The sequence below is a fragment of the Epargyreus clarus genome, unplaced genomic scaffold (assembly GCF_041222505.1).
Source record: "Epargyreus clarus isolate Ecla_fem2 unplaced genomic scaffold, WU_Ecla_fem_2.2 ptg000008l, whole genome shotgun sequence".
In the NCBI taxonomy this organism is placed as follows: Eukaryota; Metazoa; Arthropoda; class Insecta; order Lepidoptera; family Hesperiidae; genus Epargyreus; species Epargyreus clarus.
In genome coordinates, this window is record NW_027332216.1 from 5,182,153 (window position 1) to 5,210,005 (window position 27,853).

Sequence of the window (27,853 nt, forward strand, 5' to 3'; positions counted from 1 at the left end):
CGATACTGAAGAAAATAATGTAAAATATGTCGTTTATATTCATTTGAAAACGGATTTACTTTAAAAACGTTAATTATTTACAGTTATTATTACATATCATACAGGACTCTAGTAACATATTCTGCAATAACATTATTTACATTGGCCCTAAAGAATTTTAAAAGGTCACGGGGACTGAGGCTGCAGATTATAATGATGAGCTTAAAAGCTTAAGATTTTTGAGACATTTTTACGTTTTATGGGCTAATTTCAGTGGTCTCTGTGATATCATTTTATACTTTATTCTCTTTTTAGTGTGAAGACGAAACTATATAATTTTTAAAATCATAACTTTTGAATTGAGTTTGCTGTGTATTTGTGACATAAAAACATTCAGGAACGTTGAAATGCTTGTATACAAATTTAAACATATCTTATTGGCAGGTAATGAGATAGTTTCACCACCGCGACCTTTTCGTAATTATTTACAGAGTAAAGTGATGCCCATTTTCTTCTTTTAATAATTAACATAGAAACGACTTCTTATTACCAGTCTTCAAGAATAACACGATATTTGATATGAACTAATATTAGGACATAATTCATATTTTACGAGAATTTAATAAACCTTTCACCTATCAATATAAAATTACGACTATGGCAGCATCTAAGTCTTATTGCGTTAGTTTCAATCAACACTTGAGGACTTTATGTTTCACAGAAAATACTATACTATTATTGAACAAAAACATTTATCATAATGTTATATGTACTTTCGACCTAAATTAACAAAGGTAATATCATATTTCAACATGCATATGGTAGGTTTAAAACTAGAGTCAAAACTGTTAGTTTGTAGTCTATACATCCATAACGAAGTTTGTAGATATTTAAGGCAAACAGATTTAAGGCAAATTTTATAGAATTCAAAATCTCACTTTCTTGTAATACTTATTATGGTCTAAGATCCGAAGCTAAATCGAACTGGACCGAGCTGATAATAGAATGAAACTCATTTTATAATGAAATTAGTACATTGGGTAATACATTAAAAATGGGTTTGCTAAAAAAATCCTGGACAGGATAATTTTAATTATTTTTTGAAAAATTAAAATTTAATTGAAAATTAAATTTTGCAACATCAAGATAATAAGAAAATTCTATTCTGAGTGAATGTTAAAAACATACAGAATGTGCAGGCTTTGGGTTGCCTATTATTTACGTGGACGAACTACTGGGTTGTCAGGTATAAACAGGTATTTCGCTGGCAACTACTTTCACTCATGATGATAATAGATAAAATTTTATATCAGTAGAAGCGCTGTTTTATTGTGAACACGTTGATATAGGGTTGTCTGCAAAATGAAAATTAATTTTTCAAAAAATAATTAAAATTATCCTGTCCAGGATTTTTTTAGCAAACCCATTTTTAATGTATTACCCAATGTACTAATTTCGTTATAAAATGAGTTTCATTCTATTATCAGCTCGGTCCAGTTCGATTTAGCTTCGGATCTTCTACTATTAGTTGCAATGTACAGTTCTCTTACAGATTTACTTAAGATTGTAATCTGATGACAAATAATACAAGTATACATATGTTTCCACAGAAAATCAAATATAGACAAGATAAACTATGTAAATTGAAACCAAATGTGATTATAAGGCAGATTTGGTGAAATTCACTCTCACATAAGATTTTTGTAGTATCATAAGTATTCATCACAATGTGCGAAAATATATATTTACATTTAAATGTGATTTACAATAGATAGTTGACTGCGCCTGTATGGCATAATAATAATCAGGGCAAAAACAAGATTTCTCAACAAAAAAAGACATACCAGGTACAAAATACCTGGTACTGAGGTCCGTGCCAATGGAAGTCTTCGTGGTAGCCCTCTCAATCTGTCAACTGTCAATAAACAGTTGAAGGTCATGAGAGGAACTGTCTTCTGTGTATCCAGTTTGAGCAAGTGCTAGTAGTTGACCGTGACCGGATGGTGCGCTATCGCGGTGCTGGCGTGGTGTTGCGAGGTCGCCGTGTGTGTGAACGTGGCGGTGGCCTCACTTGCAGCGTTACTCGTTGTTCCCGTTCGGACTTGCTGTAATAAACAAATAAACGTTTTCTATACTCATTCTAAGATTCATATAGACAAAATTTATAATTTCCTAATGGTTGGTTATTAGATCCAGGTCTATGTTTAAAGGATTCATCGTTTTACGTTATGCTAAGTTTACACAAGTATAGTCCGCGTAAAACTGCTAGTCCGCTCTGAATGTAGAAACGAATCGCGTCGCCATAGCAAATTGTATGACTACACGTGCTCGCAACAATTTCAGAGCGGACTAGCAGTTTGGCACGGACTATATTTAATACAACGATAAAAAATGACACTCGCATAGCATCATTTAATAAAACTTTTGCATCATTGCTTGCATTACATGGATGGAAACTTAATTGCGTAAATTAGTGTTGATTTAACAATTACTTACTTGACTTGTTATTTGCATCACAGCTGTGTTCGTTTGTTGAGTTTGTGCTACATTGCTTTCTGGAGGTCTACTTTCGGATGTCGCCCTGTAAAGTAAAATAACGTTATATTTTCTAAAATGAAAAATAATAATTATCTTTGTTATTGGTATCTGAATTTAATTATTATTTCAATTTAACATTATAAATAAAAGAAGTATCTTTTATAAAGATAATATATGATAGTGTTGAACCCCGGAAGTATCCGGCTCAACACTATCATTACGCTGTTTGTCCACCGCAACCGTGACCGAGCCGATAACGATAAGTAATGACGGCGCCGAAGTAGCGTACATACATTTACTATAGCAGCTTGTCCACTGCACGCCAGTCACCCGAGCACCGTCATTCCGGCTGCCAATATTTCGAGTAGATCGGCGTGACCGCTAGATCGGCACCGAGTTTTTGTCGGACCGATGTGCCGGCAATATAAAACACGTTGAAACTTGTCCATACACTGCCTTCACACGCCGATATCGATCGAACAAAATAAACCGCCGATATCGATCGCGGTGGACAAATTATCGCCGTCACGACATAATTAAAATCGGCCTGAAATAATCTCGTTCTCGGTATCGGCTTGGTGATGGTGCAGTGGACAACCAGCCTTACTATGAAAAAGTGAGAAATGCATTTACGCCAAAATAGTCTTGGAGCCTCAAAAAGTCGTTAGTGTTCTATTCTGAATTATCTATGTTGTGAGTTGAAGCGTTCTCAACAAATTATTAGTCTCTTAATTATTACCGATTAAAATCTGACGATAATTTATGACAAAGCTTCGCAGACGGTCACTGTAGTTAAAGTGCGATTAGATGTTTTCATTAACAAGAAGAACATATTAACGTGTTGTCTTGTTAAGTTCTAAGTAAGATAAAGTATGTTTGGTACCTAGTGTCGTGTTTCCGTTCGGGCCGCTCGGGTGCTTCTTTCTCGCACTTATTGCAGTCCCCACAGTCTTCGCTCTCGGCCGCCGGCTCGGTGCTCGCTCCGCTGTCCGTCGCCTCCGTATGCGTCCGTCGGTGTGACACTAGGTGACCTGAAAATAATACATAAATAAATAATGTTAACTTGTTATAAAATCGAGATAATAGATTATCTCAATATGTTAACTTGTTATAACATCAATAAATTTGTTTAAACATGTAAATTAAAGAAATAAAAATGTTATGGTAATAAATTATTATCATGTAAAGTAAATTTATCGTGCGTATGCTTTATTTCAAATATTGCAAAATATCTTTGCTAATTAAAAGAAAAAATCAAGGTCTAGGGTGTTTCGCCTTTTGGACGATTAAAAAAAATCTTATGAAAACCCTACAAGTATTGCTAGAATATGATCATTAAATATCTATGTGGACAGCATCAAAACATTGCTGCTAAAAGCACAGTATTGAATTTACATAGTAATGGTCACAACCCTTATTATAATAGGGATACAAATAAGATGGAAGCATATATGTACCTAAAGAATAGAAAACGTTCGCATAATGTGCGACCTTTCTATATACATACTCACCTTTACACATAAAATCTTTCGAACAGACATCACATCGGAACGGTCTAGAACTACTTGACTTATTGTGTGATCTTTCATGGAAGAGTAAGTTGCCTTTCAATGGAAAAGATTTGCCACACTCCCCACAACTGAAAGGTCGTTCGCCACAACTGTGTGATCTGTAAGCGACACGTAATATACTTGTAATAAACATTTATATTAATCAAAGTCTACTTTCTTACTAATTTAAAGCTGTTGTTTGTCTGTTTAAACAAGTATAACGCCAAAACTACAGGACTGATTTGGAAAAAGAATTTAAAGCTTTTGATTATATTTTAACGGGAATTAATAAGTTAATGGAATCGGAGATATAGGAAAAAAATGCAAAGTCAAATAAATTCGTAACAAAATGTTTAATTGTAGTCACTACCCATAACACCATTAGTGTCATATGATGGCAACGCAGACAAATTGCGCAGATTAGCTAGTATAACATATTCTCAAATAAATAAATAAATATATATATATATATATATATATCTAAATATACATAACTCAAAGGTGACTGACTGACATAGTGATCTATCAACGCACAACCCAAACCACTGGACGGATCGGGCTGAAATTTGGCATGCAGGTAGATGTTATGACGTAGGCATCCGCTAAGAAAGGATTTTGATCAATTCTACCCCCAAGGGGATAAAACAGGGGATGAAAATATTACTTCGTAACGCGAGCGAAGCCGCGGGCAAAAGCTCGTGTTATATAAAACACCTATTACGGAATTAGTGATTGGATGATAAATAACAACACTTTATAATAAATGGTTGGTAGAACGGTTACACGCAGCGACTTCGTACAGCGATGCAGTCGCATCTTCCCAAGCTCTACCCCATATCATTCAAATCGGTCGCGCGTTAGTATCGATGCAGGCGCGTGTTTATAAAACGCAATACTGAATTGCTGCAGAAAGCCGCCGTATGTACCAACCCCACAGCCACCCTAAGAATTTAAAGGTTACCTTTGCTTCACATCAGTACTAAACAACTTACCTCATATGTGTACTAAGGTGTTCTTTTCTCGTAAACGGTTTCAAGCACACCTTACACGCGTGTGGCGTGTCACCTGTATGCTGTTTCATGTGATTTAATAGATGTTCCTTGCGCGTAAACGTCTTGTGGCAAAACTCACACCGATGAGGAGATTCCCCGGTATGTATCCTGTAAAAGAATAGCTAACTACATTATTGAGGCCCAATTTTCATTTTATTATTTATGAGTCCTCATGGTAAGAGGCCATGCCCCCGATGGACATCTGTAATCAATCCTAAATTAAATAACACCCTAAAGTTGATAATTTTGACAATTCTATAAACCATTAGGTAATCAGTAATTTGAGGCGGTTCTTAAAATTTAGCGCTTTTCTTTTGTTTGTCATAATTACTTTCCAAAATGCATCTATTATAGCGACATTATCGGATGGCTCATTAAAACAGGGCGAGCTTCACATATTCTAAAATAAATTTGTTACATTAAATCTTGTTTTTAATAAAATCCTCTGAGGATTTTTTACTACAAAATACTTGGCCACGCCAATTGAAAATCATGTATACAGCAACATCGTTTAGTTCCAGTTGAAAGTCGCATCAGCACAGATAATATAACAAACAACAGCTTTAAAATAGTATAGACATAAATTTCGATACTTACTTACCCATATCAATTTAATATATTTGAACCATAACTATACAAATAGCTGACCTGACATGATTGGTGAGATGTTCCTTCCTGGAGAAAGTTTTCGTACAGAACGGACACTTGTGCGGGGTTTCCCCCGTGTGCAAGTGTACGTGGTTCGTGAGGTGCTCCTTGCGCGAGAACGACTTCGTGCAGAACGTACACTTGAACGGAGTCTCGCCCGTGTGTTGCCTGTAGCGAAATCAATTTGAATTATTAAAATATTTACGATAGTTTGGTTTTATCTAAGCCTCAACCAATTAATCAACAAGACAAAAAATACATAATATGTTATACAAAGAGTTTGTATTCATTTTATTATTTTCAACAATACTTAGTTATATGATACAACAATAGATGGCGTTGGGGTGATGATTAATGATACGTAAATTTTCGATAATACCTAAGTATTACTTGCCCCAACGCCTTCTATTTTTGTGTGACATAACTATTTATGGTACAAAAGTATAGATGGCGTTGGGGTGATGATGAATGATACGTAAACAACGTATAATAAAATTAAATAAGTATATTAAGATATGTTTTATGGTTCTTACTTGTATTTATTATAATACCAGTTATAGTAGTAAACGGATTGTAAAAATCTCAACAGTCTTCCTAGCACGGTTTAACAGTTAGATCGAAAAATGCCGAAAAAATCTGGTTTGTTGTATGGAAACCCACTTTAATATTAAATATTTTATTTTTAGTATTTGTTGTTATAGCTGCCACCGTTATGCATCCTCTGTAATAATTTAATGTGTCTATCTATTACGGTTCCAGAGATATAGCCCTGTGACAGACGGACAGGCAGCGAAGTCTTAGTAATAGGGTTCCGTTTTTACCCTTTGGGTACGGAACCCTAGAAAATTACAACGCCCGGCGACAAGAACGCCGAGCGCCGCGCTAGAACGCCGCACGCATACGCGCTGTGTGTCCGCTCTCTACTAAGCGCGAGGCTAGAACGCGGCGTAAATTACGCCGTACGCTGCGCTAAAATACGCGTCCTGTTTGGCCGGGCCTTCATTGTTCATCGAACGTACCGCGTATGGTTGACGAGATGTTCCTTGCGCGTGAAACTCTTGTTGCAGTAGGTGCACGAGTGCGGCGTGTCGCCGGTGTGTTGCCGCACGTGGTTGTTGAGGTGCCCCTTGCGCGAGAACGCGCGCGGGCAGAACGTACACTTGTGCGGAGTTTCGCCCGTGTGCCGTCTGCGCAACAACATTACAGTACATTCCGATTGGATCCGTTGATTACATGTATACACGACAATCTCGCATGTTGCAATAATGTTATTTTGTAATTTTAAAGTCCAAATCGGAATGCACAATGCTGTGCTACAGATAGTACGGTGAAACTTCACACAAACGCTCATTTCTGTTTATTTCTTTATGGGGGACGGCCCTCTTTATTTTTTTTATTTAATTTAGAAATTTGTTTTACCTTACCTTGATTACGTTGTACGCAAGGAACATGCTATTCACATGCGAACCGAAAGAAAGACATGCCTCGGATATGTGAACAATCTACGATTTTTGAAACTTAGTTTATCGCGGTCGATTGTAGCACAGCATTGTCAAGTTATTGCAACATTGAATATTCAATATTATAAATAAGGCAAATACAATCAGTTTGAAGATATAATATGTTTTAATAAATGAAATAAAAGTTCCATACATGTATTATAAATTACACTACATGCACTATTTGCTCTATGCAATATTTTAAAATACAATACACAAAACTACTATTAAAATTAGAATTAGTATAAATGACTCAGAGGAATAATTCATAAAAAACCTTACAAACTTACCTGACTATACTGTAGTAAAATTGTAGAACCTACTATATTCGATATGTTAAAATATAACTAGAACTAATTGTACATACCACCTTCATATATACTAATATACTTTCAGATACACAAAACAACACTTTTTCAATAGGCAATACTGGTGACCCATATTTACCTATAGGCTGTAAGATGTATATCCATATGCTATCTGAAAATTCATTGAGGTAGAATCTCGTCCAACAATAATTGTTAGCATCCACATGCTGAAAGCAAACTTACCATCATTACCTATAACCATTAATCCTCGTATATCTCACCTGATATGGTTCGTAAGATGTTCTTTCCTGGTGAACGACTTCGCACAGTATGTACACCTGTGCGGCGACTCGCCCGTGTGTTGCCGCACGTGGTTCGTGAGGTGCTCCTTGCGCGTGAACGACTTCGTGCAGAACGAACACTTGTGCGGAGACTCGCCCGTGTGCTGGCGGACGTGGTTTACTGCAAATTCAATATACAACCGACTTTGATTGAGTCGATAATAGTGCTTGCCGTCTGATTCTATGTCTGTTTTATGTTTATAGCGATTTCGGTTTTCTTTACACTTATCCTGTGCAGTGTAAATTTTAAACAATAAATCAATAGGTTGTAAAAGGAATAAATAATGCGGATTAGGTGCTTCTTCTGTTATCTCTACCAGCTGATAACTTAAAGATTTTATTTGCTATATTTTATGTTACACAATAATTATCTTCTTTCAAAAGTTAAAGAGAAAATAAGCAGACCTGAGAAGGGCGAAAAATATTGTAATCAAAATGGTAATTCCTATTCCTATTGAAAGTGGTTTATGAGGTGTTCGCAGCATGTAATGATTTGGTACAGCAATTGTTCCAACGTCTTCATGGCTAGGTATATTAATGTGGCTGATCTTAGTTAGGATTCTAGTCCTATCTGAGGTTAATTAGATCCATGGGCAATATTTGTCATTTACCTTCATGGACTGACATGCTAGTTTGCTACTTCTATAACAAAGAATAAAATAAAACGGTAAACATAATCTCACCGAGATGATCTTTTCTGGTGAACGCCTTCGGACAGTAGCCACACTGGAAGGGCGTTTCGCCCGTGTGCTGGCGTACGTGGTTGACGAGATGTTCCCGACGCGTGAAAGACTTGGAACAGAAGTTGCAGCGGTGCGGCGATTCGCCAGTGTGTTGCCGCACGTGATTCAACAGGTGTTCCTTGCGCGTGAACGTCTTAGAACAGAAGTCGCATCTGTGCGGCGTTTCGCCTGGAATAAACAATCGCGTACGTAAGAAACGACTTGTTAACTTTTGTTTGTAAGTTACATAGTGCAGTGTTATAATTAACATTTCAAAATTTGTGACGTAAAAAATAACGTCAATCTTTGCATTATTTAGTCGATTTAAGGTGATATACTTGATAAGAAAGGACAGTTTACACACAGAAATTTAAAACTTCAATGCTTTCGTAAATTTTCTTATGTTCCTATTTTCTTTCGTATCATTCAACAATTTTTGTTTTTCCTTGCATACTGTATACATAGAATAGCAAAAAACATTCAAGAAAAATAACTGAAAGGCAGCACAATAATACAATTACAAAAGTAAATAAAATAATATTATCATAATATTAATACATGCATAGTATAAAATAAACCTAGACACAAACACAACACCAATGAAAATCCAAGCCTGACACCAAAAGCACTTCTCATTTGGAGTGCACAATCGGAGAAAAAAACAAATATATCAATAGTACTGCTTATTTGAGTGGACACACAATATGTTCAGATAGTCTTGACAGCAAACGCAGCATTTAATAAAATATGAGCATTCAAATGCACATCGTACATTGCGCCAAGTTCTTGTGGTGTACAAAATGAAAGCTATACTAACCCGTATGCCACAATATGTGATTGGAGAAGTGTTCCTTTCTCGTGAAGGACTTGCCACACAGTTCGCAGCGGAACGGGGAATCGTTTGTATGTGACCTCATATGGCTCACTAAATGCTCCCTCCTAGTATACTTCTTGCCGCATATTTGACAATGGTGCGGCGTTTCACCTATTTGTGTGGGGCAGAAAATAAAATGTTAACATTAAATGATGCAACTATGTCACTCGAGACAATGTTTGGCAGATCACTGGTTATTTAGTCTCCCAACACGTTTTTGAAAGATTAATTAGGTAAGTTACGAAACTTGAGTTACAAAGTGAGACTTTAGAGTCACACAGAATTGCTCTTTATACACATATTTTCGGATGTTAGGCTAATAGTTGAATCATTCAATTATTGTCTTTTTTTCTGCACCACTCGCATAATTTGTTTGTTTTGGTGCAGGCTTGGATATTTCATACAAACTGAACACTAACATTTTCACAATAAGACTTAATTTATAGTAAATCTAAAGAACAGGTAAACCTTACTACCAAAATTAGGTACAAAATAATATGAAAACCTAAATTATTAATAGCATTCATATTTGTTTAAAAAAGCAATAGTGTGAGACCTATTGATAAAAACATGTTAAATTAGAAACAAACTACATATATTAAGATGAAACTACATATATTAAACAAATGGTAGATAAAGTCACTATTTATTATTTGGATAAAGAAAGTTTGTACAAATTATCAATTTGCTCACATTTATTCATCCAAAAAGTAACGAATGACCTTTTTTACCTGGGTCATGAAAAAACACTAATGATATCTATTAAATAATTACTAAGTTTAAACTACTTTTGTTCTGTTTTAGACATTTACACTCTTACAGGACCAGGTGCAGGTAAAATGACCGACAGAGTGACAAAAAACAATAGCTGAAGTGCATGGACAACTAAGTTCACAGGAATCTACTACAGGAGTTCTACAGGTGAGATGCACAGGGTTGGTGAATGACTATGTCAAACCATGCTAAGTGAAATTGTATTAACAGTAACATACAATGAAAATAATAATAAAAATAAATCATAAGTTAAATAGGATTTGCCTTTACCATTGATCAATGGTATAGCGTTATTTGTAAAAATGTATAAGTTGCTGGGTCAAAAATACAATCCAAAATTTCTATTATCAAACTGCATTACTAAAGTAATAGTTTAATAATGTAGATGACATGACGCGAGTTACTTTAGTTAAAACAGATGAATGTTACAAAAAAAAGTTCAATTCATCAACTCCTACAACATTAAAATATTCCTGAAATAAACTTTGACGTTTATAAATAATATCAACCCCATTATTCATTATCTCATAATAATATTCTGTATTTGATCCATTAAGAATTAATAAGTAAAGCCATAAACTCACGCATGTGATGCTCATGACATTCATATATGTGAAGTATTATGGTGTTATATTACGTCAGTTCTGTTGACCTTGACACAATTTTTTGAATGCAATCATCATGTTAAAATAGTCAAAAACAATAGTTATTTATATAAGTTAATAACACATTATTGTGTTCTCTGTATAAAAATTAATAAACATGCAAAATCTCCATTCATAAAATATTTAAACTTTTAAATTACCATCAATATGCTACCAACACTATACAAAATTATGTAAATTTTATGAAAAGCAGGCTTATCTTGAATCTGGAATATGCAGTAACTAGAAGTTATTTATAGCACTTAATGTAAATGTAAAAATAATATTATTAGAATAGTAACTAAAGGCTATATCCGCATAGTGTAAAAGGGGGCCTTAAGCAACAAACATGACGCGATATTACGAATCCGACGAACCGGAACATAACAACGGCATTTATTATTTATGATGTATATAGCCTACAACCAGCCCACAATGAAATACGTCGTATACTTTTGTCGATTCGCGTGTCTTGTCACGTCACTCCCTTAGAACATCGTAACGTAAAACACCCCGTAAGTGATGAACGTGACGTGATGCATAAGAAAGAGATTTCCTAGGTGCTCTATGTCGCACGTTCGTATGGCTCGTCGTGTCCCACCACATCACATTACTTGCTTATGGCCCAAACAGACATGGTACTCTTAGCATCGGCAATTCGCGTTTTCGCCACTGCACTGATGCAGCTTCATGTTAACGAACACGTGTCCTGTAACGACTGCTTTAACATAACTGCGTCGCTTTTTTGTATACAATTACTGCGCCAAGGACCTAAAAGTAACAACGTCCAGTGCTGAAATGTGAGCGGACAGTAGCATTTGATGGCTACATCTAGCTTCCAGAAAGCAGCCCAATCGTCAAACGCCGGTGCTAAAAGCAGAATGTCTACTGAGGCCCTCAACTATTAATGTTCATTTACGTTTATGGACAAAGCATGTCAGGCGCGTGCTGCGGCGAACAAAGCATTAAGTACAATATTAACTGTAACACAACACTGGCTGTGCTTGTCAAAATACTGTATAGAAAAATTTGATGTTGTCTGCCAAGCCGTGTCTGACTGGTTAAAATTAATGTCCATAGATATAAATGTGACCTAACACGTCATAACGAAAGCATAGGCGGTATACGATGCGAGTGCGACATACCGGTATGCCACATGACGTGGTTCATGAAGTGCTCCTTGCGCGTGAAGCTCTTCTTGCAGATGTCGCAGCGGTGCGGCGTCTCGCCAGTGTGCTTGCGCACGTGGTTCACCATGTGCTCCTTGCGCGTGAACGTCTTCGCACAGTACTGGCATCTGGATATAGAATACGTTGCGTCAAGCTTAGTGTGGTGATGAGTTACAGTTGATGTTCAATGATGAAACTAACGTCAGTTGTAGTCCGCGTAAAACTGCTAGTCCGCTCTGAATATAGAAATGAATCGCGTCGCCATAGCAAATTGTATGTTTACACTTGCTCGCAACAACTTCAGAGCGGACTAGCAGTTTGGCGCGGACTGTACTAATAATCAATTTGTGTACCAGATATTGTAAATTTTCGTTCTTTGGTTTCGCCGGTCAATATTTCGGATATGTTGATTATTACATATATATTTTTAAGATGAAGGCGAAGAGGCAAATTTTGTTCCCTTCCGATTATAAGTATGGTATGGATTCAAAAACGAATACAACCTGATACTGCTTAAAGCAAACGTGATAACTAGGCTTTAATCTTCTTAAACTACATCATTAGACTTATTAGAAATATATATGGCTAATTGCTGGCCAATTACAAAATGATACACCTGGACGTTAAAAAATTGAGACAATTTCGTAAAAAGCTACACAAGGTTCTTTCACATTTTGCAACTAAAACATTCAAACTGCATGCAGTTTTTATGTCAGACATATGAAAATTACCTGTATGGTGTTTCGCCCGTATGACTCCGTACGTGGTTGTCGAGGTGTTCTTTCCGCGAGAATGTTTTATGACACGTTGTGCACGCATACGGCTTGTCTTGTGTTAACCTCTTCGTTTGTCTTTCGGCCGGATCACCCGCTGTCATGAAATAAACAAATTAATTTTAAACAATTGAATATTGTTATTTATATAATTGAAATCAAAAAGTGGTAGAGGTAGTACACTTAAACTGTTACCACCGACACACCTATTTCTACCATTAAGCAGTTGCGTTTCGGTGAAAGGGTGTGAACACTTGCTAATTATATTTGAGTTGACTAAAACTTAGTCCTCAGGAATATATGGTATTAAGTAAAGATAGAAACCGCTCTTCTAATTGAAGTTGATTACAGATTGTCATGGGCTACAGTGACCATTTACTATCAGGTCGTCTGTATACTTAATATCTTATCGATCTTAAAAAAACTCACCTAAATGACATTTCCCATGTTTTGATAACTCTGCAGGATTGGCAAATGCTGAGCCACAAACTTGACACATATATGGTTTGCTTTCTCCGTGATATCGCCTGTGAAACAATAAACATTCTATTTACTTTAAAAGAAAAAATACTCATTTTGCACGACTCATGATGCGAAGCATCAAAGAGTGCTTTACGATCGAAAAATTTTTTTCGCTTCATTTTGGCGGCTATTTTTATTACTATATCCTTGATAGTTCACGGAATCAAGATATTTTGCATACTATTGTCGAGATAATTTAATGGAGATTAATTCCATACTTTTTAAAAATCGATTTACTGCAATAGAATTGGAAAAAAACACCAAAATAGCTCAAAAAAAATTCCTGTCCGTCATGTGTGAAACCTGAAAACACTGTAACTTGTGAAAAAATCCATCATTTGAGTTAAATTTTTTTTTTAAAAAATTCTAATGGACGATTGTAGGTCACTGAATGCGAATGATTAATTAATTCAGTGTCGTTTAATTGCAATTAATAAAAAACGAAAACTACAAGACTGTATATCTATAGATATTATGTACATTTATTCCACCAGGGGCGCTTGTGCAGTACCTTCTTCCTACTACAGCTGTTTTTGCGGCAATTAATTTTGAACGACTTAAGTTTTTTTTTTTTTATATTTCATAATTAAATGAGCATTATGAGTCGTGCACTTTTGGATTTTCCAAACTTTAATTTAAACTTTACTAGCATACGTTCTGTTGCGTTTATGGATGTTCGGGCAAAAACGAAATAAATAACATTGTCTCACCTATGTACAATAAGTTGATAACGAAATTGAAATATTTTCCCGCATATATCACACGCGTGATGACCGGGCGACGAGTCCGCTTCTGACATCGCCGCGCTGGTACCAGCCTCCGCTTCCACCTCGCTAATGACCTGCTGTGGAATTTTAACATTGTAGTCACATTATATAAAATGTAACAAGATTATTTGTATTTTGATTGAATACAGGCATTTATCCAATATACATGAGGCAAACATGCACCAAATCTATAATATTCTGTCCTCTAGAATGTTAATAAACACAAAACTTAAGTTTAGGAGTAGTAAGAATAATAATGACCAATACTCAATACACATTGAACTTAATAAGGCTTTTTTACCCATAAATCTGACAGGGTCTATGCATAACGCGATATTAGAGATTAGATATTTCGGCGTGTATAAATCAGACATGTACTTAATACCTTAGCTTGTTGTTGACCCTCCGCGTTAAGTTTGCCGAACACTTCGTGATAGGCAAGCAGCTGCGAAAGATCCTCCACATTCACTTTGTACATCGCATGTAGATCGTGTTCACTTGCGCCCGCTGATATCTTAACTACCGCGCCTTCCATGCCCATGGCTCCAACACTCTATAACAAATATGGTTTTAAATTAATTATACAATCAACATATTTTTCATAGAATAATTAAGGCTCTGTAAACTTTGATGGTTTGTAAAATAATTACTGATTAAAGCAAGATCTAAAATTGAGTCAAGTTATGTTAAAAAATGTGAATAGGTCAAAATTTTCGACCAACTATCGATTTTGATCTGATCTGATGATCACTATATCTAAAATTCATTTATATTGATATGAAGTAAAAAACGGACGTATCAAAAGTATATTACACTATAATCAGTGAAATTCCCGACGATAGCTATTGTCAATCTTCCCATTACATAGAATCCCAACTGAATCTACACAAAAACAAACATGTAGTGATAATCGAAATAAAAACGGTCAGTTTAATACCTTAAGATCTTTGATCTCCTTGATCTCTGCGGGTATCGCAAACTGGGCGGCTTCGATCTTAGCTACGGCCTTTTCGTCTTTGACGATAGAGAGCGGGTCCGCTGCGCTCGTCTCTATCGAGGTGGTTCCGTCGGGGTTCTGCGTCACCAGGATGTTGGCGGGCTCGCCCGTCGCCTGCTCTATTCTTACTACGCTGTCTATCACCTGCGAAACAATTTCTAATTAGAATACACTTTTCAATGGACATCTGGGCAATTTTTTTAACCAACTTTAAAAAAAGGATGTTCTGTATTCGACTGCTATGTATGTTGTCCCATTTAAAACAACTTTCAATTGGAATACACTTTTCAAAGGACATTTTTTAAACAGACTTCAAAAAATGAGGTTCTGTGTTCAACCAACATTCAAATGTGTGTTATCATTGCCATTAATTTTAAAGGTGTCATAGTTACACAAGGTCATCTGAAACTGACTTCTAATAAGAAAGTAGGATGATCAAAGGACTGTAGGCAAATAACAAAATTGAGTGTTAAAAACAACAAAAAAAACCATCTAAGGTCAACAATATTGGCTTACAAACAGTGAAATAAATATTATTGTTTAAGTTGCTATAATTACCATCAAAAACTGCTCTGTGTTGAAAATTTAATAGTAATATTTTAAGTTATCACGATTTTAATTTTTCATATACCTGATGATGCCCAACAATCTGTTGCAACTGATGGACAGTCAAAGTATGGTCTGTCGGCATCTTGATGGTCTCATGAAGATCCTCCTTATCCACAAGCTTGCCCGCGCCGGGTTCCACCACCGTTACAATTCCATCTTCACTTACAGTCAATTGGATCTATAGATAAAGTAACATATGTACAGGATGTTATTTAGATAGAACTTGTTAAGCACATGGTACTTCAATTTGTGTAAAGTTGTTTGAGGGACACTTCTATAAAAAATAAAGCATTTTTGCAAATAATTGTCATGTATTTAATAGGTAAAATTAAAGAAAAAAATGCAACAAAAATTACTTAATAAGACATATAAGGAAAATATTGTCAAAATTCAAAAGCAAACTTGCAATGCATTTTAATCTACACATAACCTAACAACACAATAAATTATAAGTTCTACATTAAACTTTTTCCCAATTATCTAATATTGGTCTCAAACTCACCTCACTAACCTGCTGTATTAAGCAGCGTAAAGGCAAAGACATTTTTATATTACAATTTCAAACTTTCGATACTTAATTTCGGTTATAAAACAGTTTTCCAATACATATGACGTACACATATAATAAATAAAAAAAAAAGGGCAACAACCTGATTTTTCGTAAAATAAGACATAAACATGACACAAGATTATATCCAAGCATTTGTTTCAATTATAATTGGTAAATTAATTGTTTGACAACTTTTTTTCACAAATGGTTGTTGTTTTTTTAAACCTTCATTATTTATTAAACAATACAGTTGACAGAAGCTTAACATTTTCACTTTATTTATTTTATAACTGTCTTTACAGACACAGATTGTATACTGATAGTAAAGATAGGTTAAGATATCTACATACATAATTATCGCATTTCTATACATAATTATTTGTATTAACATCAAGTAATAAATGTCTATTTAACAAACCTGTTGATTGGCATGGTCTGCCCGGGTAGCTGCCAAAAGCTGTTGTTGAAGTAAGTGTTGTTGCTGTTGTTGTTGTGAATGATGACCCTAAACACACAAATCAATTGGTTTTACAGTTGCCCCACAAGTTCCTAAAAAGTATCAATACTAAAATATACTATAACGAAATATATAATAAGAATTTCACGAAATTATAGTGTAAGAACGAAAATGCTATATATAATAAACACTTACGTAATTTTCATATCTATTACAAAATTCATTTGCTGTTAATTTGCTTACCCACTGAATATACAGATGAAGTCCAAAATTTATCAAGTGTCATATATTTGACATAGTTAAATCTAGTAGTTTCTGAATTTCTTCAGGATCATTAAGATTAATAGCGTAATTTAAAAAGGATTTTAACAACATGCACTGAAGTATCTACCAAATTACTAATTAATAAAACCTCTGCATGCAACATGAAAGTTTTAAATCTTATCTCACCTACAGGAATTAAAGAAAGATTGTTAAGAGAGTAAAAAAATCCTACTAAATAGCCATTTTTAGTTTGACTATGTAATTGTTCATGCAGATGGACATATCTAACCACATATAGTTAAAAGTTAATATATTAGTTCTATCATCTACATAACAGCAACATGTCTTAGCATTCCCGCTAGTATCAGAGTGGGTTACCACATGATTTACCATGTCAATGTTATGGTGTTGTACAAACTCGACCCGATTATTGGGTACCTGCTGGTGGGTGGCTTGGCTTGCGCTCACTGTCACCTGTGCCCCACTAGAAGCCTGCTGTGTTGTAAGCTCCTGTTGTTGACCATGTGTCACAAGCGCTTCTAGAAAATTAATATAACAATTCAATTTAAATAAATCATTCAACTAAAAATGGATTTATTCAAAACAAGCTTTTATGCCATAACTAATACAACTAATAAGATTGGATATAAGAAATTAAATTTTCATAACATTGTCAAACTGAATTAATTAAGTAAAGCTTTGTAATAGTAGAATTTCATACCTGATGTCCATAGTAATTCTTGGATTTAAAATTTTAATTTCAGATTTTACTTCCATATTATAATGTTACACAATATAAAGTTCAGTAGGGACTACAAAAGTATTATGTGAAATAATAAACATGTTGTTAACAGATATACTAATATACATAAATAGCATTTGAAACATTTTTTTAAAACAGATCATATACTTTGTATAATGTAATGATGATTCTGGTCAGGCTAAAAATGAGGTGAATGCAAAATATAAGAACACTATACAGTGAATTTGTTCAAATTTGTGCCAAGCCCAAACCACTCAGTAAACTTTAAGTCAAGCATTATATGTAAAGAGATGACATCACTATTAAGTTTAGAACAATGAGCTATTTACAAAAAAAAGTTTAAACATTACTTTTCCTGGTAGTGCGACGATATTGTTAAACTATACAAGTGATAAAAACATTTATATGGTCATGTCCTTTCAATTTACAGATTACTCAACACACATACTTGCAGTTAAGTCAAACACACTAATTTTAGACATACCAACTTTGTTCGCACAATAGTCACACAATAGTGCACACATTTTTTTTGTGATAAATTACTTCATAACCAAAGCATTGTAATGAGTTAAGATGAGAAAAAAAATTGACAACAAAGGATCTATACTCTATCATTAACAAAACGTAATAAAATTAATAGTGGTTAAATACTCCACAATGATTTATACAAATAAAAGAAATAGCTAAACAAATGTATGATTACAATTAATCATTCACACTTCTTTTTTATCTTATTCTCATGGTATGAGTAACAAGTAGATAAGTATAAACTTTGTGTTGTATACTTTTTTTATGTATTTTGAGTTAACTTAGTTTTTAACAGTTTTATGAGTTCAAAATGTTCAATTTGAACAGTGGATAATTGAACTACAACACTGTTTATGACATTTGGCTAATAAACAATAACATAATTATTAATGTGAATATCCATTGATTAATTATCGTTAAACCCCTGAATATAAGCTGGCTAGTGAAGATGTTTAACAAAATCATATATTACTTTTAATTATTTTTGTAAATAATTGTTTAAAATCTTTGTAATTTGTTTTTCATTTTATTTCCCATTGCTGTCTTCTTACAAGTCTTTTTTACAGAACAATGAATAAAAGATGTTTTTTTTGCAATATCATAAATATATACAGCAAAAAAAATATTTACATCACTAGCATGTATGATAATGAACACACAATTCCAACACATACTTATATTACAAAAGATACATATAAACATATTAAACATACTATAAAGTATTTCTTACCGTGTGTTTGTCCAGACTGAGTTGCAATAATTTGTGGTACTGGTATCTGCTGACCTGCCGCAGAAACGGTAACCTGTGGTTGCCCTGCATGGTGTCCAAGTATGATATTTGGATCACCATTAAGAATACCATGAGTCTGACCGAGGTCCTGTAACAGCTTGCATAGTTAACACAACATCAGATTAGTTTCATTTGCCTGTTGCCATTATTACAATAACAATATAGTGACAATGACAAAAGCATGAATGAAACTGGTATGTTATGATGGTTATGAGATAGAATGAGGGTTAGATACCATGAACAAGGTTATGTATAAAAAATAATTAAGAAAATGGTAACAATTCTATTTGTTAGTGTAGTACTACTAATTTGTAAAATATTCAATTTTGTTTATATGAGATCTTGACGAAAATGGAAATGTTAGATGAATATGAAAATGGATTATTTGCAAACAAAACTATATCAGAATATGTTGTCATATATACCTGTACAGGTTTGCCATTTTCAATTCTTGCGTTTGTAGGCAAATTATATACAGAAACTTGTGGTAATGGTCCAGGGAATAAATTTGTAAACACCCAATACTTGGCAACGCTCGACAAAGCGACGTTCACGGCTGCCGAATTAACTCTCAAGTCAGTAGCTGACGTTGTAGGTGGCAGATTCGAGCCTTGCTGTTGTTGCTGCGTAGTTTGCACTCTTTGATTCTGGGACTGTAATTTATTACATTCAGGTATAAACACAAAGTATATCCGATAAACAATTCGCAAATAATTCTCTCAAAATCACTCGAACCTCCGAATTGCCAGGCGGTTGGCCACCACCCGTATTGATATTGTGGTGTTCTTGATTCATTTTCAGTCCTTACAAAACTATACACTTATAACTCTAGTAAAATTATTTACAAAAACATAACATATTTTAGAATTCTACGTATCGGCATTGTCATAATTTGACTGTCATCGAAATGGAGGCGCGGGGGACGCGACGGGCCGCCATTATGAAACTTATCACACAATAACATTTTTCGAACTGTCCTTGTAATCCTGTATTTTTCAACACAATGACCGATAATCTAAATAGTTATAAAAATAATTATTTTCTATACACTGATAAACACTTTTTACTACTTTTTATTAAACAGAATCAAAGTTTAAGCATATTTTCATCACATATCGCCATGGAAGAACGAAACGAACGAAAGTTTGTCAGAAGCAGGACTACCAACATTGATGAAAAAGTATTAGGTGAAGCGATAGAATAAAACTATTTTGTAAGAACACCTAAATGGATAAGTTATTTATACAGTGAACTTTGTAGAAGATAATAAATTAATAAAATTAAAAATATAAAAGACACGTACATTCTAGTTTTTGTATTTAAAATAATGTTAAAAACTTAAAATATTTAAAAAAGTTTTTACTACCCCAATAGATGGCGTGTTTATCAAGCAATATTAGCAAGTATGACAACTTACAGTTCGTAAATAATGCGTTCAAATTAACAAAAATTCATTTATTATGTAGTTATTATTATTTAACATTAATTATTATTTAAATCTTGTTTGGTGGTTACTTTGTATCTTATGTTTGCTTTTATTTTATATAAAAGAACTATACATTATTTTGGCGGGAATAATATATGTTATCTTATCTGTATTAGCCAAATATTTCAATTAAATATTGTTTTAATTCGTGAGTTTGACTAAAAGTAAAATGGCGGTGAATAAGTTTGTTATATTTCACCATATTTAACAAATAAATTCGTTCCTTTCTTGCTTTTATATGGTGATCTCAACGTAGAATAAGAATACCTATTATGGTCGTATTCAATACGTATTATGGTCTTAGTCTTATTTAGCGTATTTTTTTAACATCTGTAATCAACTTCGTTTGATTAATTTAGATCATAGAGTATTATTATTTAGATATACATGAGTCATGAGTGCATTAATGGGTTCCATGACCATATACAGGTCAGGTGGGTTACTATTCATTAACTGGGCACTGAGAAAAATGGTAAGTGTCTTCTACCAGTTCTACCCGTCTAACATAGACCGTCTAAATAGACAAAATAATTTCAAGAAGATTTGTGACTTCATCTCTAATCTATGCTTGATGTACAATTTATCACAAAAAAGAACGAACGGTAACCATCTACGTATAATCCATTTTTTTATAATATAATAGTTGCAGACGGGCATGCAGTCCACCTGATGGTAAGTGGCTACTGCCGCCCATGGACATCTGTAATCAACCCCAGATAGGATTAGAATTCCTACCTGAGGTCGGCCACAGATGCGCCACTAACCCTGAGGACTAAGCTGGAACGCCTCGGAAAAGTCTGTCTCCCTTACCACACCCTTCAAACCGGAACACAGCAGCGCCTAACACTGCTGTTTTTAGGTAGAAATAGGTGTGGCGGTGGTGCCGCCGGAGTCGAACCACATAGGGTTCTACCACCTTCATTTCAAGGTGTTTGTAAAAGCGATATTTTTGGTTTATGGTTGGAGAAAAATTTAGCATAGGTATATTATAAGTTTTGGCAACAAGGACACTCGCAACTTTTTGGCTTATAGTTCTGCAATCTGTATCGGTTCGGAGTGCTTTTACTTTTTACTACAACTCTTTTCGAGCATGCAGTTCAGTTCTTTCCTATTTCCTCTATCATTCGAAGAGCCTCATGGTTCGCGCGGTTCTCTCGCGACGCTAGATTTGCAAGCTCGACGCACGAGCGGAGCGTAAACAGAACGCGCTACATAATCCATACATGCAGTTGACGAGGTGTTCGTTGGATAATCCAACTTGGAATCCGCGTAAAACTGCTAGTCCGCTCTGAATACAGAAATGAATCGCGGCGCCGTAGCAAATTGTACGACTACACCTGCTCGCAACAACTTCAGAGCGTAGTGCGTACTAGTAGTTTGGCGCGGAGTATACCTAGTACATACGCACGAAAGACTTACGTAGATGTCCCTACTGTTATGTTCTATGTTGTTTAAGCTATTATATCGTAGTCAACAAATACGTATTTTTACATTCTTATATATACTTTTTTCTATATTTCACAATTCGTATATACGTTTGGGTTGTTGAATTACGTGCTTCTTTAGTCATATTATGAGAATGTATGAGAGTGAAAATATTTTCAGAAATGTACGTAATGTGGTACTAATTAGTAGGTACTTCTAACTCTCAATGTATTTAGGAACGTCAAAAAAGTCAAAAGTTCGTAAATATTAATTGATTCTCAGTTGAGGTTGCCTATGAGGATCATTTTCCAGTGTTTCTAAACAAACATTCCATTACGGAATATGCTATATTCTACGTATAGTCAAAATTACCTACATGCATAGCACACTTCGAAAATACCGCACAGTTTGAATTAACATACCACATTCACGTAGGTATTATGATTGACCTGTCCCTGAACTCTAACAAAAATCTTACGACTGCCAGTGATTGCATTAGTCACATTAATATTGGACAGAAACGTGTATATAGACCGTGGAATAGGTACAATCATATCTAAGCATGGTATCTGTAATAAAATACCTTTCCTGCAACACGTAGTTGCGCAATTAAAGTTCGCGTTGTTATAAAATATATAACTATCTTCTACGTCCTGTACGACTTAATTTTGTCACCGTTATTAATATTTTTAATATTTTGTCAAACATATAATAGAAGTACGTCACGCGACGATATATAATATTTCACATTTTACAGGATAATGCAATGTTTCTATGCACGAATCTATGCATATAAACACTCATGTTTAACTAGTAGGTCGGAACTTCATGCGAACTCCGCTTGGGCTATACTGTGTAGGTAGACTGCTGTGGTTCAGTAATAAACGTGAGGCTGCACGGGCCGCGCGCTCCGGAGGTCGCAAATCGCGTAAATATTTACGTAAACCCAACAAACTTTTTGAAGTAATCATAAATGTTTCTTAGGCCGTTCTGACGAAAGTGTGTATTATTAAATTACAAACTGTACCGATACCGTAATTAAGAACTATTATTCCGTTGCAAAAACAAACAAACGATTTAATCAGCCGCTGTCATTTGTTTAGAGTTTCGCCAACAGATCATTTTACCGGCGCGGTAAATCCACAGGTTTGTATGTTTGTTATTTACTTGCTATCTAAATATATTTGAATATGTTAACTAGACTAAGTCCATGACATGTCTGGTATTTTGCCAAATTTCTTCTAAGAACATTTTTACAACAATGTGTGCGGTGTCCAAATGAGGTTCTAAAACAAGCAAATTGTTGTGGGTTTTCAACCACAATGTTTCGAATATCTTTGACGTCGAGGAAAACATCTTACAAAATAAACTGAGACTATTATGATTAATTTGAGAATGTTCATGTTGTTATAAGCGCTAATAAACTACTGGAACTTTTTGATTTTTAATGGAATAATTATTATGAATATTAAACTGATTACAATTAAAATTTAATAGAGCATAAAGCATTAAACACAAATTTAATATGCGAATAGTTAGTAGCTTTTACCAAATAGATAGCTCATACTTGATTTGCAACTAGCACAACATACCACACACAAAGCGAACTTAATAATTTACACTACAATATACATGAAATATAAGTTTTGCACTTATAGGTATATACCTAGTTGCGTCATAATTATCAAAACTACATATTAGTTATTGTTTGTTTACAACGCGATTTTGCGGTATAGATAGGACACTTGGTATAAACATCAACATTGAAATACCTACTATTGGCGTAGAGTAACAAGAGAGCTTACTTTTTAGTATCACTATTAGTTGCTCATAGCATCGTCAAAATCGGTATTGTTTATTTTTATTCGCAAATAAGCAACAACGTATATTATTATTAAGAAAGTGAAAATAGTGAATTTGGAATCACATACATGTTCCTTTTTCATCTCATGTCCTAGTACCTACAGTAATCTAATTACAGAAATCTTAAATCATTGGGTCCGAAAAGTTTACTTTGAGGGTCAAAGAGTTTTATTACAATTATTTAGAGACTTATTGTCTTATCAATTGACACACTAATCCTAATTTAATTAGGTATTTAGAATTATCACTATATACGAATAATGCACGTAGATTGTAAATGCATAACTACACATATTTGGTAAGTACCTAATTTTTATAGTCCCCGAACTCTACAATTTACTTAAATAAATGATTGCTTTATGTATGACCTTATATTAACCTGAAACAGTATTCGCACTTTTATTTTGCACATTTTTATTTATTTAATTTACCGTTACTCTTTAATGTAGGCAAGAGATACTTTCGTACCCTGAGGGGTCCAAACGAAGGCGTCAAGTAAGTCTGTTCCTTATCACCCTTTCAAACCAAAATAAAGGAGCGTTTATAGTTTTAAATACGATTGGCGGTTATGCCTACATTCTGAGTCAATTTTAAAAAGAATTCTAACACCTTATAATTTATATGGATATTGCTAGGGACTTCTTACGAACGGACTCTGTTGGCTCTTATTTTTTAAATGTTTATTTTTTTTACATCTCCATTATTTTAATCTATCTAAGCCACTTGTATGTAGGTAGGTAGTTATTTTTTATTTAGTTTGTTATCATAATTTTTCCAAAACAATCCAAACAAGATTTCCTAAAACTTCCAAAAATTTAGTAACCGTTTTATTAACAATTTTAAAACGTGATAGTAGACTATAGAACAATAACTTTTGCTAACAAACTGAGTTATTTATAAACTTCGGACACTATTGCGCAAAAATCTATGTTGATTCTATTAAGTATCGCATTGCAAGATAACCACAACAAATTGTTCATTCTGGAATTTGCTTGCTTTTTTTCTTCCACTAATAGTTTCCATTGTCATTTAGACGATGAGCAAAGAGAATGAAAACATAATGCAAAAAGAGTTGATAAAGGACATTGCACTTCAGAAAATTACCGTTGCATGTTTCCTACTTTATTCATAATTTTAGTTGAATTTTTTAATGTCGTGTTTCAAAGGGAACATAAATTAGTAGGTACAATGTAATAGTCATTTTAATGCAGTTTTCGTCGCGTCGGGTCATTATGGTCATAGCAGAAACTATTGCTACGGCTTAAGCAAGCCGTTAGATAATCAAATTCACAAATTTCAAATTTAACCACAAAATTATAAACTTTCATCATTTACATCATAACGTTTTTGTCTTCGTTTAAATTGACTTCAAAAAGTTTAATACGATCAAATTTCTAAGCATGGTTTATAGGCGCTCGGCACGTTCCATTTTAAGCATACACAATTACATAATCAGAAGTATGAAACTGGTTACAATAGGCCTGAAGAACTGTTATAAACATAACGCGGGTATGTTTACAAATAGTTGCATTGCTGGCAATTTCACGATTGTTCAATAGCAATTGATTGTTCTAATTATTGAGAATATTTCTTTGTTATGTTACACGGTTTTCGTGTTTTCAGGATAGGGTTTTAAATACTCTTAGTTTCCGTATTTTTTTCACTTTGCCCTGCTACTTCTTTCTAACGAAATACTACTGAAGCAATGCCCCTTTCCAAAAAGGCGACGACATTAATAAGGTAACGGTCTCCAGCCTAACTTTATTTCACAAAACATTTAGTTATTTTTCAACATTGTAAATATTACTGATTCTTTAATAAATTAGTAGTATGAGTTATGCGCCAAAATATATTTATTATTTTTTCTGAGACGGCAAAATCGTACTAACGTACTACGGAGCTTACATAATTTATAAATTTTAAAATAACAGGATAAAAATCTCGAAGTAAGTATAATCATAATACCTATCAGCAAACACTTTATTATCCATAATATTATTATACTTTATACCGGAAATTTTGTTAAAACCAGTTTTATATCAGGAGCCGGCTATAAGATAAAGACATTAACGGTCTCGTGATTTAAAACTATTACATAGATATTATCTGGCCAGCTCCCAAGGTTCTGATTGAATATGTGAATATATGCTCTCGGAAGAGCAGTTCTTGGTGCTTGCTATATGTTACGAAAAATTCAGTTTGCTGTATTAAGATTAAAGTGTAAATCTGTAGTAAGTAATAGGTATACTTTAGTATTAAGTTTCTTTTTTTTATTTAAATGCTACTCTTCCTAAAAGATGCCGTTTATCATAATTATTAGAACGAAGATTCATTTATAGAAGTCAAAGCATTGAGAAAATTGTAACTGTCTGCCCAGTGAAAAATAACGGTGTTTTGTATGGCAACCCCCATTTATTTTCAAGTTATTCTTATTTTTAGTAATAATTGTTATAGCAACCACCGTTACACTTATTGTATAAATTTCAAGTCTCTACATATTACGATTTAAGAGATAAAGCCTTGTGACAGAAGGACAGACGGCCAGATGAACAGACGGACAAACAGCGGAGGCTTAGTAATAGGGTTCCGTTTTTACCCTTTGCGCACGGAACCCTAAAAGAGCAAGCAAGTGCTTAATCTATCTGGTACCAAAGTGATAACTCCCACCCATGGGCAGTTACAAGCAAGCTCTGATAGGATCTAAGTATTTTAAATCCTATCTAGAGTTTGTGAAAGACGTGTTGTTACTAACGAGGTCTAAGTGGTAATGCTTTGTATAAATGTCTCTCCCTTACCACATAGTTCAAACCATTACACATCACCATTTAACACTGTTACGTTCTAGGCAGATCTTGTGGGGTTGGTGTCCCCGAGTTAAACAACAAGGGTCCTGCCATCTTCTGTGTAAGTGAACAGTCATGTGAATAAGCTAGTGTTACATTAATTAAATTATTGTTCGACATTTTACGAAGCTCCACGTAACTTTTATGTATCTGAACTAGCAAAAGGAAATCTGAAAAGTCAAACCCACATGTCAACCTTGTAAGTTAAGTGGCCCCCTTTTATGCATAATAGTAGTGTTTGCATAGTGGACTAATTATATACTCGTACTTTAAGTATAGCTTGAAATAACATGGCTTAGAATAATAACTGTCTTAGAAACTTCTTTTACAAGTCATAATATGTTAGCTTTTTCCGCGTAACTGCGTGTAATATGGAGTAGCAGACGAGCATGCAGTCCACATGATGGTAAGTGGCTACTACCGGCCATGGACATATGTAATCAACCCTAAATAGGATTAAAAATTCCTACTAGAGGTCGGCTACACATGCGCCGCTACCCCTGAGGACTAAGCTGGAACGCCTCGGAAAAATATGTCTCCCTTACCACACCCTTCAAAACGGAACACGGCAGCACCTAACACTGCTCGAAAACGTATATCATCCTTACGACACACTTCAAACCAGAACACAGCAGCTTTTAACACTACTGTTATGAGGCAGAATTTGGTGTGGCGGTGGTGCCGCCGGAGTCGAACCCTAATGGGGTCGACCTTTAAAATATAGTAAGACGTTTATGAAAATGATATTCACTCTCGTGGTTAATTCTCATATCTAGAGCGTTCAGAAGCACAGCTTTGTTATAGGTATGCATATATTCATTTGTTTATAGTAACTGCTTATCAATTTGTGAAACACATCCTAAAATTTGTAAAATTTATTTATGTGGCCACAGATAAGTAAAGATTACTCACTCCTAACAAAAAAAAATGTACCCAGTTTTGAGAATTGAAATAGTTGCGTAAAAAAGTTTTGCCACGTCTCCGTGCTAAAATGTCCCTAAAATATTTGAAACAATTATTTATTTATTATGTAAATTACGTAATTATTACGTAAATTAGTTATTTGTTCGTAAATTTCCTCCAAAAATGTTTTTATTTGTCAAGGATTCAAAAAAAGA

At 34.3% G+C, this 27,853-nt stretch overlaps 2 protein-coding genes across 15 annotated transcripts in view; one reads left to right on the plus strand and one right to left on the minus strand.

Annotated features, from left to right (window-relative positions):
• Nucleotides 1-1,507: 1,507 nt before the first annotated feature.
• Nucleotides 1,508-20,271, minus strand: LOC140744223 (uncharacterized). Of its 14 annotated transcripts, none has more exons than XM_073075740.1 (23): nucleotides 19,854-20,271; nucleotides 19,544-19,771; nucleotides 19,059-19,206; nucleotides 17,428-17,576; nucleotides 16,735-16,821; nucleotides 16,269-16,280; nucleotides 15,789-15,944; nucleotides 15,098-15,301; nucleotides 14,546-14,713; nucleotides 14,104-14,237; nucleotides 13,301-13,398; nucleotides 12,830-12,968; nucleotides 12,075-12,226; nucleotides 9,455-9,622; nucleotides 8,599-8,826; nucleotides 7,856-8,036; nucleotides 6,787-6,954; nucleotides 5,768-5,935; nucleotides 5,060-5,227; nucleotides 4,029-4,186; nucleotides 3,401-3,548; nucleotides 2,476-2,560; nucleotides 1,508-2,084 (listed from the first exon to the last, which is right to left on the minus strand). In XM_073075740.1, exons 1-23 carry the CDS (start codon nucleotides 19,911-19,913, stop codon nucleotides 1,959-1,961), a joined length of 3,333 nt encoding a protein of 1,110 aa, XP_072931841.1. In that variant the 5' UTR covers nucleotides 19,914-20,271; the 3' UTR covers nucleotides 1,508-1,958. The 14 variants fall into 14 exon arrangements, with proteins under 14 accessions (XP_072931841.1, XP_072931848.1, XP_072931840.1 ...); XM_073075747.1 differs by having other exon boundaries at nucleotides 17,476-17,576; nucleotides 19,059-19,215; XM_073075739.1 differs by having other exon boundaries at nucleotides 14,104-14,234; nucleotides 19,059-19,215.
• A 2,614-nt stretch (nucleotides 20,272-22,885) lies between these two features.
• Nucleotides 22,886-27,853, plus strand: part of LOC140744225 (extracellular serine/threonine protein CG31145) — a 113,239-nt gene continuing 108,271 nt past the window's right edge. The window contains exon 1 of the mRNA XM_073075754.1: nucleotides 22,886-23,175. The gene's annotated coding sequence lies outside the window, so the exon portion shown is untranslated. The remainder of the gene's footprint in view (nucleotides 23,176-27,853) is intronic.